This window comes from Panulirus ornatus, chromosome 56, assembly GCF_036320965.1.
Source record: "Panulirus ornatus isolate Po-2019 chromosome 56, ASM3632096v1, whole genome shotgun sequence".
In the NCBI taxonomy this organism is placed as follows: Eukaryota; Metazoa; Arthropoda; class Malacostraca; order Decapoda; family Palinuridae; genus Panulirus; species Panulirus ornatus.
Genome location: NC_092279.1, coordinates 21,368,904 through 21,381,817, shown reverse-complemented (window position 1 = coordinate 21,381,817; position 12,914 = coordinate 21,368,904). Strand labels below are relative to the sequence as shown.

General features: G+C 39.3%; 1 protein-coding gene across 4 annotated transcripts in view; it reads right to left on the bottom strand.

Moving 5' to 3' along the window:
- Nucleotides 1-12,914, bottom strand: part of LOC139766005 (FHF complex subunit HOOK-interacting protein 1B-like) — a 61,234-nt gene that overhangs the window by 43,469 nt on the left and 4,851 nt on the right. For all 4 annotated transcript variants that reach the window (XM_071694057.1, XM_071694058.1, XM_071694055.1 and 1 more), the window contains exons 2-7: nt 12,059-12,233; nt 7,286-7,627; nt 5,859-6,079; nt 2,456-2,606; nt 2,204-2,362; nt 1,748-1,834 (exon numbers count right to left, since the gene is read on the bottom strand). In XM_071694057.1, coding sequence (XP_071550158.1) covers nt 1,748-1,834; nt 2,204-2,362; nt 2,456-2,606; nt 5,859-6,079; nt 7,286-7,627; nt 12,059-12,220 — 1,122 coding nt within the window. In that variant the 5' untranslated portion in view covers nt 12,221-12,233. The remainder of the gene's footprint in view (nt 1-1,747; nt 1,835-2,203; nt 2,363-2,455; nt 2,607-5,858; nt 6,080-7,285; nt 7,628-12,058; nt 12,234-12,914) is intronic.

The following is a 12,914-nucleotide window of genomic DNA, read 5'->3' as shown; positions in this document are numbered from 1 at the left end:
TACAACAGTGATTACTATACAGGCACAAGGTAAAGGTAATACTTCAAGGTTCTACAAGCTCCAACTGGGATAGTCCAACTGATGCTATGTGACAGACCAAAGTTATCTTTATTACCTCTTATTGCACCTGCCCAACCATTTGGTTTTGCTGGTAATAGCACAATTAATCACAGAAATGATGAACTTCAGAATATGCAGCAATGTTTCTAAAGTTTCCTTCATACAGTAATGAGCATATTGAAATGATAGTTGTAAGGACAAGCAGATATGTAAAGCAAGTTTTGACAGCAGCATCGCGGGATAAAGGAAGTAATAAATGGCACCCTAACAAAGTAATTATAGGAATTATGTATTTCTTCGGTACACTGTTGTCATTTTCTCTGCTACTGATAACGTCTTCTACAATACAAAATTCATTGTTAAATTTTTCATCTTTTTAAATTACTTTTGTATTCAATAACTTGGACTTACAGCAACTGTGTAGTTCATCAGGACTAAAACTGATAATAGCACTAGGATGAAATGATCATATTTCCTTTTATCTGGCTATAAATCTCCTTATTTCACATCAACTATTATTTCAGTAACATAAATTAGGCAATTTGGAAGGCAAAAATTCTACTTAAGGTATATTTCAGCATGAGTTTTGTCACATCCTACCTCCTTTAGCTATTTTCTCTAACAATTTTCTAATTTCTTTTATACTTGTTTGCCCTTTCCCATGTTAGTGAGGCAGCACTAGGAACAGAGAAAGACATGGCCCCATTTGCTAACATCCATTCTCAAGCCCCCTATCTCCAACTAAGCTCCACAGACCTTTCCGTGGTTTCCCCTGGCCACTTCATAGCCCCTGGTTCACCTCACTGACAGCACGCTGCCCCATGTACCACATTGCTCCATTTCACTCTATTCCATGCAAGCCTTATACCCTCCAGCATGTTCAGTCTATGAGCACTCAAAACCTCTTCCACTCCATCTTCCCATTTCCAATTTGGTCTCTCCCTTCTCCTTGTCCCCCTCCACTTAACAAATATCCTCTTTGTCAACCACTTGCTACCTATTATCTTCATACGTACATATCATTTCAGCATATTCCTAAGTACTGCATGTATATTTTCATTAATTCAGGCATTATGTAAGAACATTCTGAAGAGAATTGTGAAAAAATGTATAAAGATACAATTCACTGTAACATTTCATCAATTACAGGTAGAATGTTCAGAAATAAAAGCACACGAGGTAATAAGAATTACATCTCCTTTAGCTATATTTTCTTACATTTTTGTGACATACAGCAATTCCAGCTCTATCATCAATTCTTTCATTTTTGAGATGAAAATAATTATCAGTCTTTTGTGACTGAAGATATATGTTCATGATTTCTCTGTGACTTTTTTAGAGTTTATGATGAATTTAAAGGTAATGTTTGGTGTGCTATTGGGGTCGACAGTCCGTAACCCTGTATTTGCATTGGAAATCATTGAACTGCACTTTGCACAACTGAGCTTTGTGTGTTTTCTTGGTATCCATAGCATGAAATATCACAACAGTAGTAGTGTGTATGAACAACTAATCTCCATTCTGTCAATGCCCATCAGTTCCTAAAGGAGAAGAATCTAATGAAGGTCAGCAATAGCAAGTACACTCCTTAAATTTTCTAGTTAGGTAAAGTGAGGTTTCACTATACTTTAAAAAAGCAACACTAACAAAGCCCAAAAGAATGCAAAATTAATCCTGAGAAGCAGACCTGATGCAGTGCTGGACCCAAAACAGGTACAAGGAATCCTTGATACAAGAACTCCACAAGCTGCTTCCTCACAAGTGGATGAGCAACCTGGAATAATAGAAATACCCAAAAATTCTATTACCTTATAACACTGGGTAAACCAATAAATATCCATATAAATACATACAAATAAATAAGCAAATTACAAATCATTCCACACAATGTCCTCATGAGCATGTGAAGGCCTGAACAGAAAATATTTTCCTTCAAATTTCTGTTCATAACAAAACAAAAATTATACCACTAAAAGTAGCCTATGTCCTAGCTTCAGGCAGTTTTACTTCAAGACTAGCAGTACATATTGTTAGATTAAATATCAAATATAAACTAAGCTAATCAATATTCAGTTTCTATTACAACCATTCTCGTGCTATAAGCCTTACATCTATGAATATCTATAGTCAATGCCAACCTAACCTGTACAACTGCATTGCAAAACTCCAGAGAATTCAGGAACAACTGGAGTTGTGGAATATCCATTATATCTTCTGTAGTTAAGCGGTGCCAACCATCGGACTCTATAGCCAATGACCGTGGCAGCATCGAGTATAAGCCGCTAAGACCTGCTGCTAACACCTGAAATTATGCAAGCATGAAATTAGTAATTTTTGTAAACTGAAACTCAAAGATAAAACAACAAAATCTTTACAAAATATATAAGATACTTACAGGACAGAAGTTTGAGTGCTGAGCAATGTACTGGCCAACAGAAGTGTGTGAGGCAGACAGTGCCATACAAAGAAGCAAGGCATCCCTGGCTTGCTGTCCAATGCCACCCTCACGGTGAACAAATGGCAGCAAGAGAGAGAAGATCATAAACCTGAAATATTTATCTAATTACATTTCTATCATTAAAATATAACACTAATTAGGTAAACGCAATAGGTAAGAACAGTTGGTCGGAACATTAGGTAGGAACATCTGAAAACACTACTAGAACTGCACCTTGCCAGTGGCCTGTTAAGGATGAGGCAATAAAGGCTAAGAGGAAGAACTGGAGTTCACCAGTTATGGAGACTTTTCCCATGGCCACCCCCTTGAGGGTGTTCCAGGAGGGAATGGATATTACAGGTACAGACAGACATATATATAAACCAAGAACCCCTTCTCCAAGGGTAGCTGCAGCTTCACAGGTGCACTACACTCACTAACAAAGGGATGAATTCCTTTGGAGCGAGTTCTTCCACAAAACTGTACTTCAATGATGTAACCTTGCCAAGGTTAACTCTTCATAACCAGGCAGAGTCCAATAATGATATGTTCATATACTTATATATCTATCTACCTTTCTTCACAAGCATTTGCATTTTTCCCGAGTGAGCAAGGTAGTGTCATGAATAGATGAAGGAGCCTCAGAGGCACTCTTCCCCTGGCTTTCTCTTGCTCTACTTTTAGGAAATGATAAATATGGAGGAAAGGATTTTGACCCCCATCCCTATCCCTTTTGAACACTTTCTACGATCAATAGCGAATACAAGAATAGAGTGAATTAGAACAATGAGGTATACCAGGGTTTATGTGCTGTCAATGAATTGAACCAGGGCATGTGAAGCATCTGGGGTAAACCATGGAAAGTTTTGTGGGGCCTAGATGTGGAAAGGGAGCTGTGGTTTTGGTGCATTACACATGACAGCTAGAGACTGAGTGTAAAAAAATGTGGCATTTGTTGTCTTTTCCTAGTGCTACCCAGTGTGTGCGGGAGAAGGAGGGTGCCATTTCATGTGTGGCAGGGTGGTGACGGGAATGGATGAGAGCAGCAAGTATGAATATGTACATGTGTATATATGTATACGTCTATGTATGCATATGTATGTATATGTTGAACTGTATAGGTAAGCATATGTGGGTGTGTATGTATATACATGTGTATGTAGGTGGGTTGGGCCATTCTTTCATCTGTTTCCTTGCGCTACCTCGCTAATGCAGGAGACAGCGACAAAGTAAAATATGATAAATATATATATATCCCTGGGGATAGGGGAGAAAGAATACTTCCAAAGTATTCCCTGCATGTCGTAGAAGGCGACTAAAAGGGGAGGGAGCAGGGGGCTAGAAATCCTCCCCTCTTTTTTTTTTTTTTTTTTTTTTTTAGTTTTCCAAAGGAAGGAACAGAGAAGGGGGCCAGGTGAGGTTATTCCCTCAAGGGCCCAGTCCTCTAATCTTAACACTACCTCGCTAACGCGGGAAATGGCGAATAGAATGAAAGAAAGATATATAACATATTTATTTATTTATCTATTTATAATACTTTGTCACTGTCTCCCATGTTAGTGAGGTAGCGCAAGGAAACAGACGAAAGGGGCCAGGTGAGGATATTCCCTCAAGGGCCCAGTCCTCTAATCTTAACACTACCTCGCTAACGCGGGGAAATGGCGAATAGAATGAAGATATATAACATATTTATCTATTTATCTATTTATTCCCTGGGGATAGGGGAGAAAGAATACTTCCCACGTATTCCCTGCGTGTCGTAGAAGGCGACTAAAAGGGAAAGGGAATGGGGGGGCTGGAAATCCTCCCCTCTCGCTTTTTTTTTTTTTTCTTCTAATTTTCCAAAAGAAGGAACAGAGAAGGGGTCCAGGTGAGGATATTCCCTCAAAGGCCCAGTCCTCTGTTCTTAACGCTACCTCGCTATCGCGGGAAATAGCAAATAGTATGAAAAAAAAAAAAATCTATTTATAATACTTTGTCACTGTCTCCCACGTTAGCGAGGTAGCGCAAGGAAACAGACAAAAGAATGGCCCAACCCACCCACATACACATGTATATACATACACGTCCACACACAAATGTACATACCTATACATCTCAACGTATACATATATATACACACACAGACATATACATATATACACATGTACATAATTCATACTGTCTGCCTTTATTCATTCCCATCGCCACCCCACCACACATGAAATAACAACCCCCTCCCACCTAATGTGCACGAGGTAGCGCTAGGAAAAGACAACAAACGCTACATTCGTTTACACTCAGTCTCTAGCTGTCGTGTAATAATGCACCGAAACCACAGCTCCCTTTCCACATTAAGGCCCCACAGAACTTTCCATGGTTTACCCCAGACGCTTCACATGCCCTGGTTCAATCCATTGACAGCACGTCAACCTCGGTATACCTCATCGTTCCAATCACTCTATTCCTTGCACACCTTTCACCCTCCTGCATGTTCAGGCCCCGATCACTCAAGATCTTTTTCACTCCATCTTTCCACCTCTAATTTGGGCTCCCACTTCTTGTTCCCTCCACCTCTGACACAGATATCCTCTTTGTCAATCTTTCCTCACTCATTCTCTCCATGTGACCAAACCATTTCAAAACACCCTCTTCTGCTCTCTCAACCACACTCTTTTTATTACCACACATCTCTCTTAACCTTTCATTACTTACTTGATCAAACCAACTCACATCACATATTGTCCTCAAACATCTCATTTCCAACACATCCACCCTCCTCAGCACAACCCTATGTATAACCCATGCCTCACAACCATATAACATTGTTGTAACCACTATTCCTTCAAACATACCCATTTTTGCTTTCCGAGATAACGTTCTCACCTTCCACACATAATTCAATGCTCCCAGAACTTTCGCCCCCTCCCACACCCTGTGACTCACTTCTGCTTCCATGGTTCCATTCGCTGCTAAATCCACTCACAAATATCTAAAACACTTCACTTCATCCAGTTTTTCACCATTCAAACTTACTTCCCAACTGACTTGTCCCTCAACCTTACTGTACAGAATAACCTTGCTCTTATTCACATTTACTCTCAGCTTTCTTCTTTCACACACTTTACCAAACTCGGTCACCAGCTTCTGCAGTTTCTCACCCGAATCGGCCACCAGCACTGTATCATCAGCGAACAACAAATGACTCACTTCCCAAGCCCTCTCATTCCTAATAGACTGCATACTCGCCCCTCTCTCCAAAACACCTGCATTTACCTCCCTAACCAACCCATCCATAAGCAAATCAAACAAAATAGAACACTGGTGAAGACCTACACATTGCTAAAACAATCTAGTTAAAAACTGATAAACTTCAGCTTACTTGGTTGGACCTTGGTCACTAGAAAACTGGAAAAAGAAATCTAGTAAATGGTGGTTATGCATGAGTGATACACAGAGTTGATTGAGAAGCACAACAAGCCGTTTCTCAACTTCAACAGGAACACAACCACCACATGATGTGAGGAGTCGTAACAGAGGACGGATGATGGGCTTGTACACAAGGATTTCCTGACGTGAGTGACTCAGTAACTGTTCATGAACCTGAGGGCAATAAGAAATGGCAATTAATGCAATTGTTAAATGAGACATTTAGATCCTATGAGTATTCAGATTACACCTGCTTGTCTTTCCTGCCTTAGCAAAGTCCCATCAAAAAAGATGACAGCCTTCGAGGACACATACACGATGGGCTTCAAATTTGTACCTTTAACCCTTCAATCATAGTTTGAAAGCTCTTGCGCTGATGCTTCTTAAATCAAGAACAGAGTACAATCAGCAGGATTATGTGTGTGAGAAGGACTTGAGAGTCAACATTATCTCTAACCTGTCATCTGAGTCCCACATCAGAAAAACAGCTAGGAAGACAATCTATCTACCAGCAAATATTAGCATGACTTTCAATTACACAGATAAGACATATTCAGCAAGCTGTTCATAACCTGAATAAGGCCAAGACTATAATATGCTTCTCTAGTTTGTCACAGCACCTAACAAAACACAAAGACCTAGAAAAGGTCAATAAGAGGGCAACAAAGATGGTAACAGAATTAAGTGAGCAAAGTTATAGGGAAACGATATTGACTTTAATATTGCCCATCTTAGAAGACAGAGTGAATGGTAACCAGATCACCAGTTTGATGATGATGATGTAGGGAGATAACTACCAGAAAACATAAAATAAAATCATACAAAAAAGAAAATAAACTTATTCAAAATTATTTATATATTTTATATATAATAAAGTATAATAAATAATAAAGTATAATAAATATTTTTTTTTTTAGCGACAAAGCAAAAAAAAAAAAAAAAAATATTTATTATACTTTATTGCTGTCTCCCGCATTTGCGGGGTAGCACAAGAAAAACAGACGAAAGAATGGCCCAACCCACCCACATACCCACTGTTACATACCCATTTTTAAATTTGCATGGATTTCTCTCTCAACTTAATGGAAATACACTTCTGAACTATACAAATTAAATTCACATGGTTACAATCCATCAGGATGAACTATTCAAACATATATCAAATTTGTATTACTTAAGAGATTGCAGACCAATGCCTAGGTTAGTCTAATAGATGTACTGCTTTAAAATCACTTCTCCAATCGAGTTTTTTAGCATGCAAAAAGAACTAAACCTACTATATGAAATATCTATCCAGGAACACATTTCTACTACACTCCTGATGACCTATCCCTTTAATCACCTACAATCCACACACCAGAATACTTCATGAAAACAAACCTTTAATTGCTCCAATTTTAAGGCATTGACATATTCTCCAGTGTTGAGGCTCCAAGTCAAAATAGTGTCAAGAATTTCCTCTCCAAGGAAATGATCAAAGATTGGAGTGTGAGGAGGATCTTCCGCTGGTAGGGATGAATGCTGACTACTGAATTCCTGGATGCCTTGCAATGGATTCTCTGTGGCAGTAACTTCGGTGTTATTACCTCCCTTGGTGCATTTCTCTGCAATACCATTCTGAGGACATCTGCTGTGTGCCATAATCTGTTTCAGGTCCACCACTAGCAGTGTTACCATTTGGGCCAAGTGGTTTATCACAGCTGTTACATCATCAGCACATACCTAAGGAAGCCATGATATAAGTAAAATTATTTTGTATGCCTATACTAATAAATAAATATACTATAACCATAATACTACGTAAACAATATGAAAGTTTATGAGAAATTCTCCTCTATACAAGCCAAATCCCTAATCCATCACTAATACTTCTCTCCATCACTCACAATGTCACACTAGCTGGAAGATTTATGTCATACCAGTGCTTAAGTCCACAAGCCCACTACCTTTCAGCAAGTTTTCAGTTAAACTAAGCTTACACAGATATTATAAGTTCCAAAGACCATCAATAGTGTGGTAACATTAAGTCCCTTCCACCCCCCAGTCCCTCCACCAGTCTCCTAGATTTTTTCTATCACAACCTAGAAATATGCGAAACCTGTGAGGCCTTCATCTTCAATGAATTCCAAAAAGTCTTTAATTTACTTATACATAATAATACACAAACCCATCAATACTGTGCTGTAAAGAAGTCTTAGTCCATATCAGAATTCCTGAGTGAGCACTGTTGTGTTGCACACTTTTCTAGGACCCACTGCACCCTCCAATCCCATATCTGTAGCACCCAACAAAGCATGAAGGTGAGACCCTTGTGATTCCTTCTTACAACTGATGTCCCATTGCATGAAACTGATTGCAAAAGTATATCGACATCCTTAGCATTGGTATCAACATTGACAACAGCCCTCATACCCACATTGCCCTCCAGCCTACCTTGAACAGCCTTCAACACTAATTTACTAGGAACTACATCACCATCAACAAAACAAAGACTGCAGTCATGAACAGCAGCCTTGCTTCCAATCCTGTTGCACTCCTTTCTCCCTCACTGGTGTTTGAGCACCCACCTAATGGTAGAACAATACTGAGAAAATTACAGAACACAAGAAAGATTAATAACTAAATATGCTGTTGTATTCAATTCTATTTGCATCGCAGAAAACCTGCTCACAGCTTACACTAATATATATATTTTTTTCATATACCCTAGCATGAGCCGGGTATCCATTTTATCAACCAACCTCAAGGGGTGGATGAACAGTTGGGTTGACTGTGAAATGACAGCCATAACCAGAATTCGAACCTATGCACTTGAACTTGGATGGCCTGTGAATAATTCATGGTCTGGAATACTAACGCTACAACTCAGAGGGCCATTAGTATTATCATTCCCCAGAAAGGTCAGCGGGGCTTGGCTGTGAAAAGTCTTGAATGAGAAACTGCAGCTGTTGTTTGAGCTTGAGGAAGTTTGTGAAAGGAGAAACCTGAGAGTAAATGAGAGTAAAAGTAAAGTTTAGTGAGAAGGAAAAACAGGGTTTTTTTTAATGAAGAAAACCTAGAGGAAGTGGAGTGTTTTAAATATCTGGGAGCAGGCATGGCAGCGAACAGAACATACAGGTATGTTTAATGGTATAATAGTTTCAACAGCGTTGTATGGATGCAAATAAACCTTAAAAGAGAGTGGATGTGTTAAAAAAGAAAGAGCTGATTGTTCACAAAATGACATTGTAAGACAGAAGTGTCTGGTAGTACAGTTAGTGACTGAGAGAGATGAACAGGATGTGCTGATAAGGTCTATGTATATATATGGAGAGGAAGTGAGAAGAAAAACTGACTTCTAAAAGTGTGAAAACTCTTTACAACATGTTGAACCTGTCATGCAGTTCATAAAATATCCTTATATCATCTTACTCAACTTTTTTCTGATTTTAGAAAAAGTCAGACATGGAGGTTGAAAACCAGACACTGAAGAACTCAGCAGAGAGGATGATGGCACCAAAATTAGAAAGATCAGTAAATCGATAAGTTGACAGGCATAAATCATTAATGATATTTGGAAAAGAAATAAATGGAGAGAGGAAAAGGGGGAGGGGAGACCAAGAAGGAAGGGGCATGAACATGAAGGAGAGTGAGGAGCATGCATGGGATAGACTGAATTGGAGCAATGTGGAATATCAGGGATAACATTCTGTTAATGGGTTGAACCAGGGGATATAAAGTGCCAAAGGGAAATCACTGAAAGGTCTGTGGGGCCTAGCTCTGGATAGGGCAATCTGGTTTCTGTAAATTATACATGACAGTCAGAGAAAGGATGTGAGAAAAAGTGGCCGTTTTTCATATGTTCCTCATACCACTTCACGACGAGAAGGAAATGGAGGCCCAAAATTAGAAAGATCAGTAAATCAAGAGGTTGACAGGCACAAATATGAAAAAATTATTATTATCATTATCAGAATTATTATTACTATTATTAGGTTTGCGGCAGGGGTGTGTGATGTCTCCATGGTTGTTTAATTTGTTTATGGATGGGGTTGTTAGGGAGGTGAATGCAAGAGTTTTGGAAAGAGGGGCAAGTATGAAGTCTGTTGGGGATGAGAGAGCTTGGGAAGTGAGTCAGTTGTTGTTCGCTGATGATACAGCGCTGGTGGCTGATTCATGTGAGAAACTGCAGAAGCTGGTGACGGAGTTTGGTAAAGTGTGTGAAAGAAGAAAGTTAAGAGTAAATGTGAATAAGAGCAAGGTTATTAGGTACAGTAGGGTTGAGGGTCAAGTCAATTGGGAGGTGAGTTTGAATGGAGAAAAACTGGAGGAAGTGAAGTGTTTTAGATATCTGGGAGTGGATCTGGCAGCGGATGGAACCATGGAAGCGGAAGTGGATCATAGGGTGGGGGAGGGGGCGAAAATTCTGGGAGCCTTGAAGAATGTGTGGAAGTCGAGAACATTATCTCGGAAAGCAAAAATGGGTATGTTTGAAGGAATAGTAGTTCCAACAATGTTGTATGGTTGCGAGGCGTGGACTATGGATAGAGTTGTGCACAGGAGGATGGATGTGCTGGAAATGAGATGTTTGGGGACAATGTGTGGTGTGAGGTGGTTTGATCGAGTAAGTAACGTAAGGGTAAGAGAGATGTGTGGAAATAAAAAGAGCGTGGTTGAGAGAGCAGAAGAGGGTGTTTTGAAATGGTTTGGGCACATGGAGAGAATGAGTGAGGAAAGATTGACCAAGAGGATATATGTGTCGGAGGTGGAGGGAACGAGGAGAAGAGGGAGACCAAATTGGAGGTGGAAAGATGGAGTGAAAAAGATTTTGTGTGATCGGGGCCTGAACATGCAGGAGGGTGAAAGGAGGGCAAGGAATAGAGTGAATTGTAGCGATGTGGTATACCGGGGTTGATGTGCTGTCAGTGGATTGAATCAGGGCATGTGAAGCGTCTGGGGTAAACCATGGAAAGCTGTGTAGGTATGTATATTTGCGTGTGTGGACGTATGTATATACATGTGTATGGGGGTGGGTTGGGCCATTTCTTTCGTCTGTTTCCTTGCGCTACCTCGCAAACGCGGGAGACAGCGGAAAAAAAAAAAAATATTATCAGAATTATTATTACCATTTTTGTCATTATTACTTTCTTATTATCATTATCTTTAGCATTTCTTATCATCATCAGCAATGCTATTATAATAATTTTTGTATCATCATTGACAACCCAACTCAACTGGCTGGGCTCACCCCAGGATGTGGGGTTGATAGGCCCTGAAGGACTATTTCAAGGTACCTTCAGGGTAAGCAAGTGTTAGTATTGAAGACTTGTAGTACATAACAGAGTGGCACTGGAAAAGCATCTCTCTCTCTCTCTCTGATGGCAAGTGATGGAGGCATTCCCTAGCATTCTCTGGCAATGTTCAAAGCCTTGTCAGCAAGCCAATTACTTCCATACAATACTATTACTTTTTTTCTCTCTCCCCCTTTTCTCTTTTGACCAAGATTACACTGAAAAGTACTGGATGAATATTCAACAAAACTCTGTCTTGAAAAATGCAACATCTGTGAATACTTCCTTTCATATAATACTACATTATATGTGGCAATTACCTGGAAACCACAAAAGAAAGTATCATATGTTCTTAATGACCACTAATTGTCAGAATTTTCAAAATTTTCATTATCATCTCCACTGTTCTAAATCATCTAAGAATTTTGTAAGAACTGAAATTTCTGGTTTGCCATAACACCAAGTCTGTGGTGGATAACATGTCCTACACTTTGCATTATTCAATAAATCCTAGTTTTAATTAGTTTGAGACATTTCAAGAGAAACCTAGATGAAAATTTCTGCTCATAAACAATTGAGATGTTTTGTGTGCATGCCATGGTGGCATGTCTCATTTGATGAATCAATATAATGTGCAAAGTGAAAAATCAAGAAGCCACTTGAATATAACCTTAGTGTGTGGAAAGCTGATTTCATTTGTGCAAAATGGACTTAAATCTGAATGAAGGAGTCACCTGAAAAGCTGTACATGTATATCGCGTCCATCCAATATAAAAGAAAAAATCTGAATACAGTATTGTATATACTGCATAATAAACTCACTTGGAAATAAAATCATAAAAATATTAGGATAACTCTACATATTTTCATCCTTTAATCTTACCTGACCCCTTAGCCGGGTTCTATCGATAATTTCACATGTCTGTTGCCAATGTTTAATAAATGACTGGAAGGCAGCAGCAGGGTCAACATCCTGTAGAGGTGAAGGCGCACGACGTCGACCAAGCGACACGCGCAATGGTGAGTCTCGCAGCCAACTGGTCATCCCGCACTCATCACTAGAATATTCATACAATGCAGCACAATCAATACCACACTCTAACAGAAAATTAGTGGCTTATATCTTACATGCTAACATGAAATAAGTGAGTGCTTCCTTTCCCCTCTCCGTAAATTATGCAGTACATGTAAATTTGCCTTTTTGATTAAGTGTACTTCCTCAAATGCCCTCAGTAAACTAAGGTACAAAGAATAACTACAAATATTATTTCTAATGTGTCCTCTGCTTCACAATTACAATATATTTTTTTCTTATATTGGAGGCTCCAATCCTTAATCAAAATATAGAGAGGATTATGAAAGGATTCAAGCGAAAGTATTTACAAATTTTGGAGGTAGTGAAAAACCTGTCTCTTAATATATGCCAGGTTATAGCTATTGGGGAAGAAATGAGAAGGTAGAGAGTTCCAAACCTTCAAAGTGTAGGGAAAGAAACATTTATCAATATAGTGTAACCCTGAGTAGCCAATGGCCACACAGTAATCATGTGATGCAGCAGCTTGCCGATTATCACATGGTGGCACACAAGCAGCTAGCTCCTAGGAGCAAAAACCAAAGTAATACCAACTGAAGAGGAAAGGTGAACAACATTGCAATGTAGGGCAAGAGAGTCAAGGATGGAAGTTGGCCTGCAAGAGTTTATAAGTTGAACCACTTTCAACTCAACTCTGTCAGGTAGG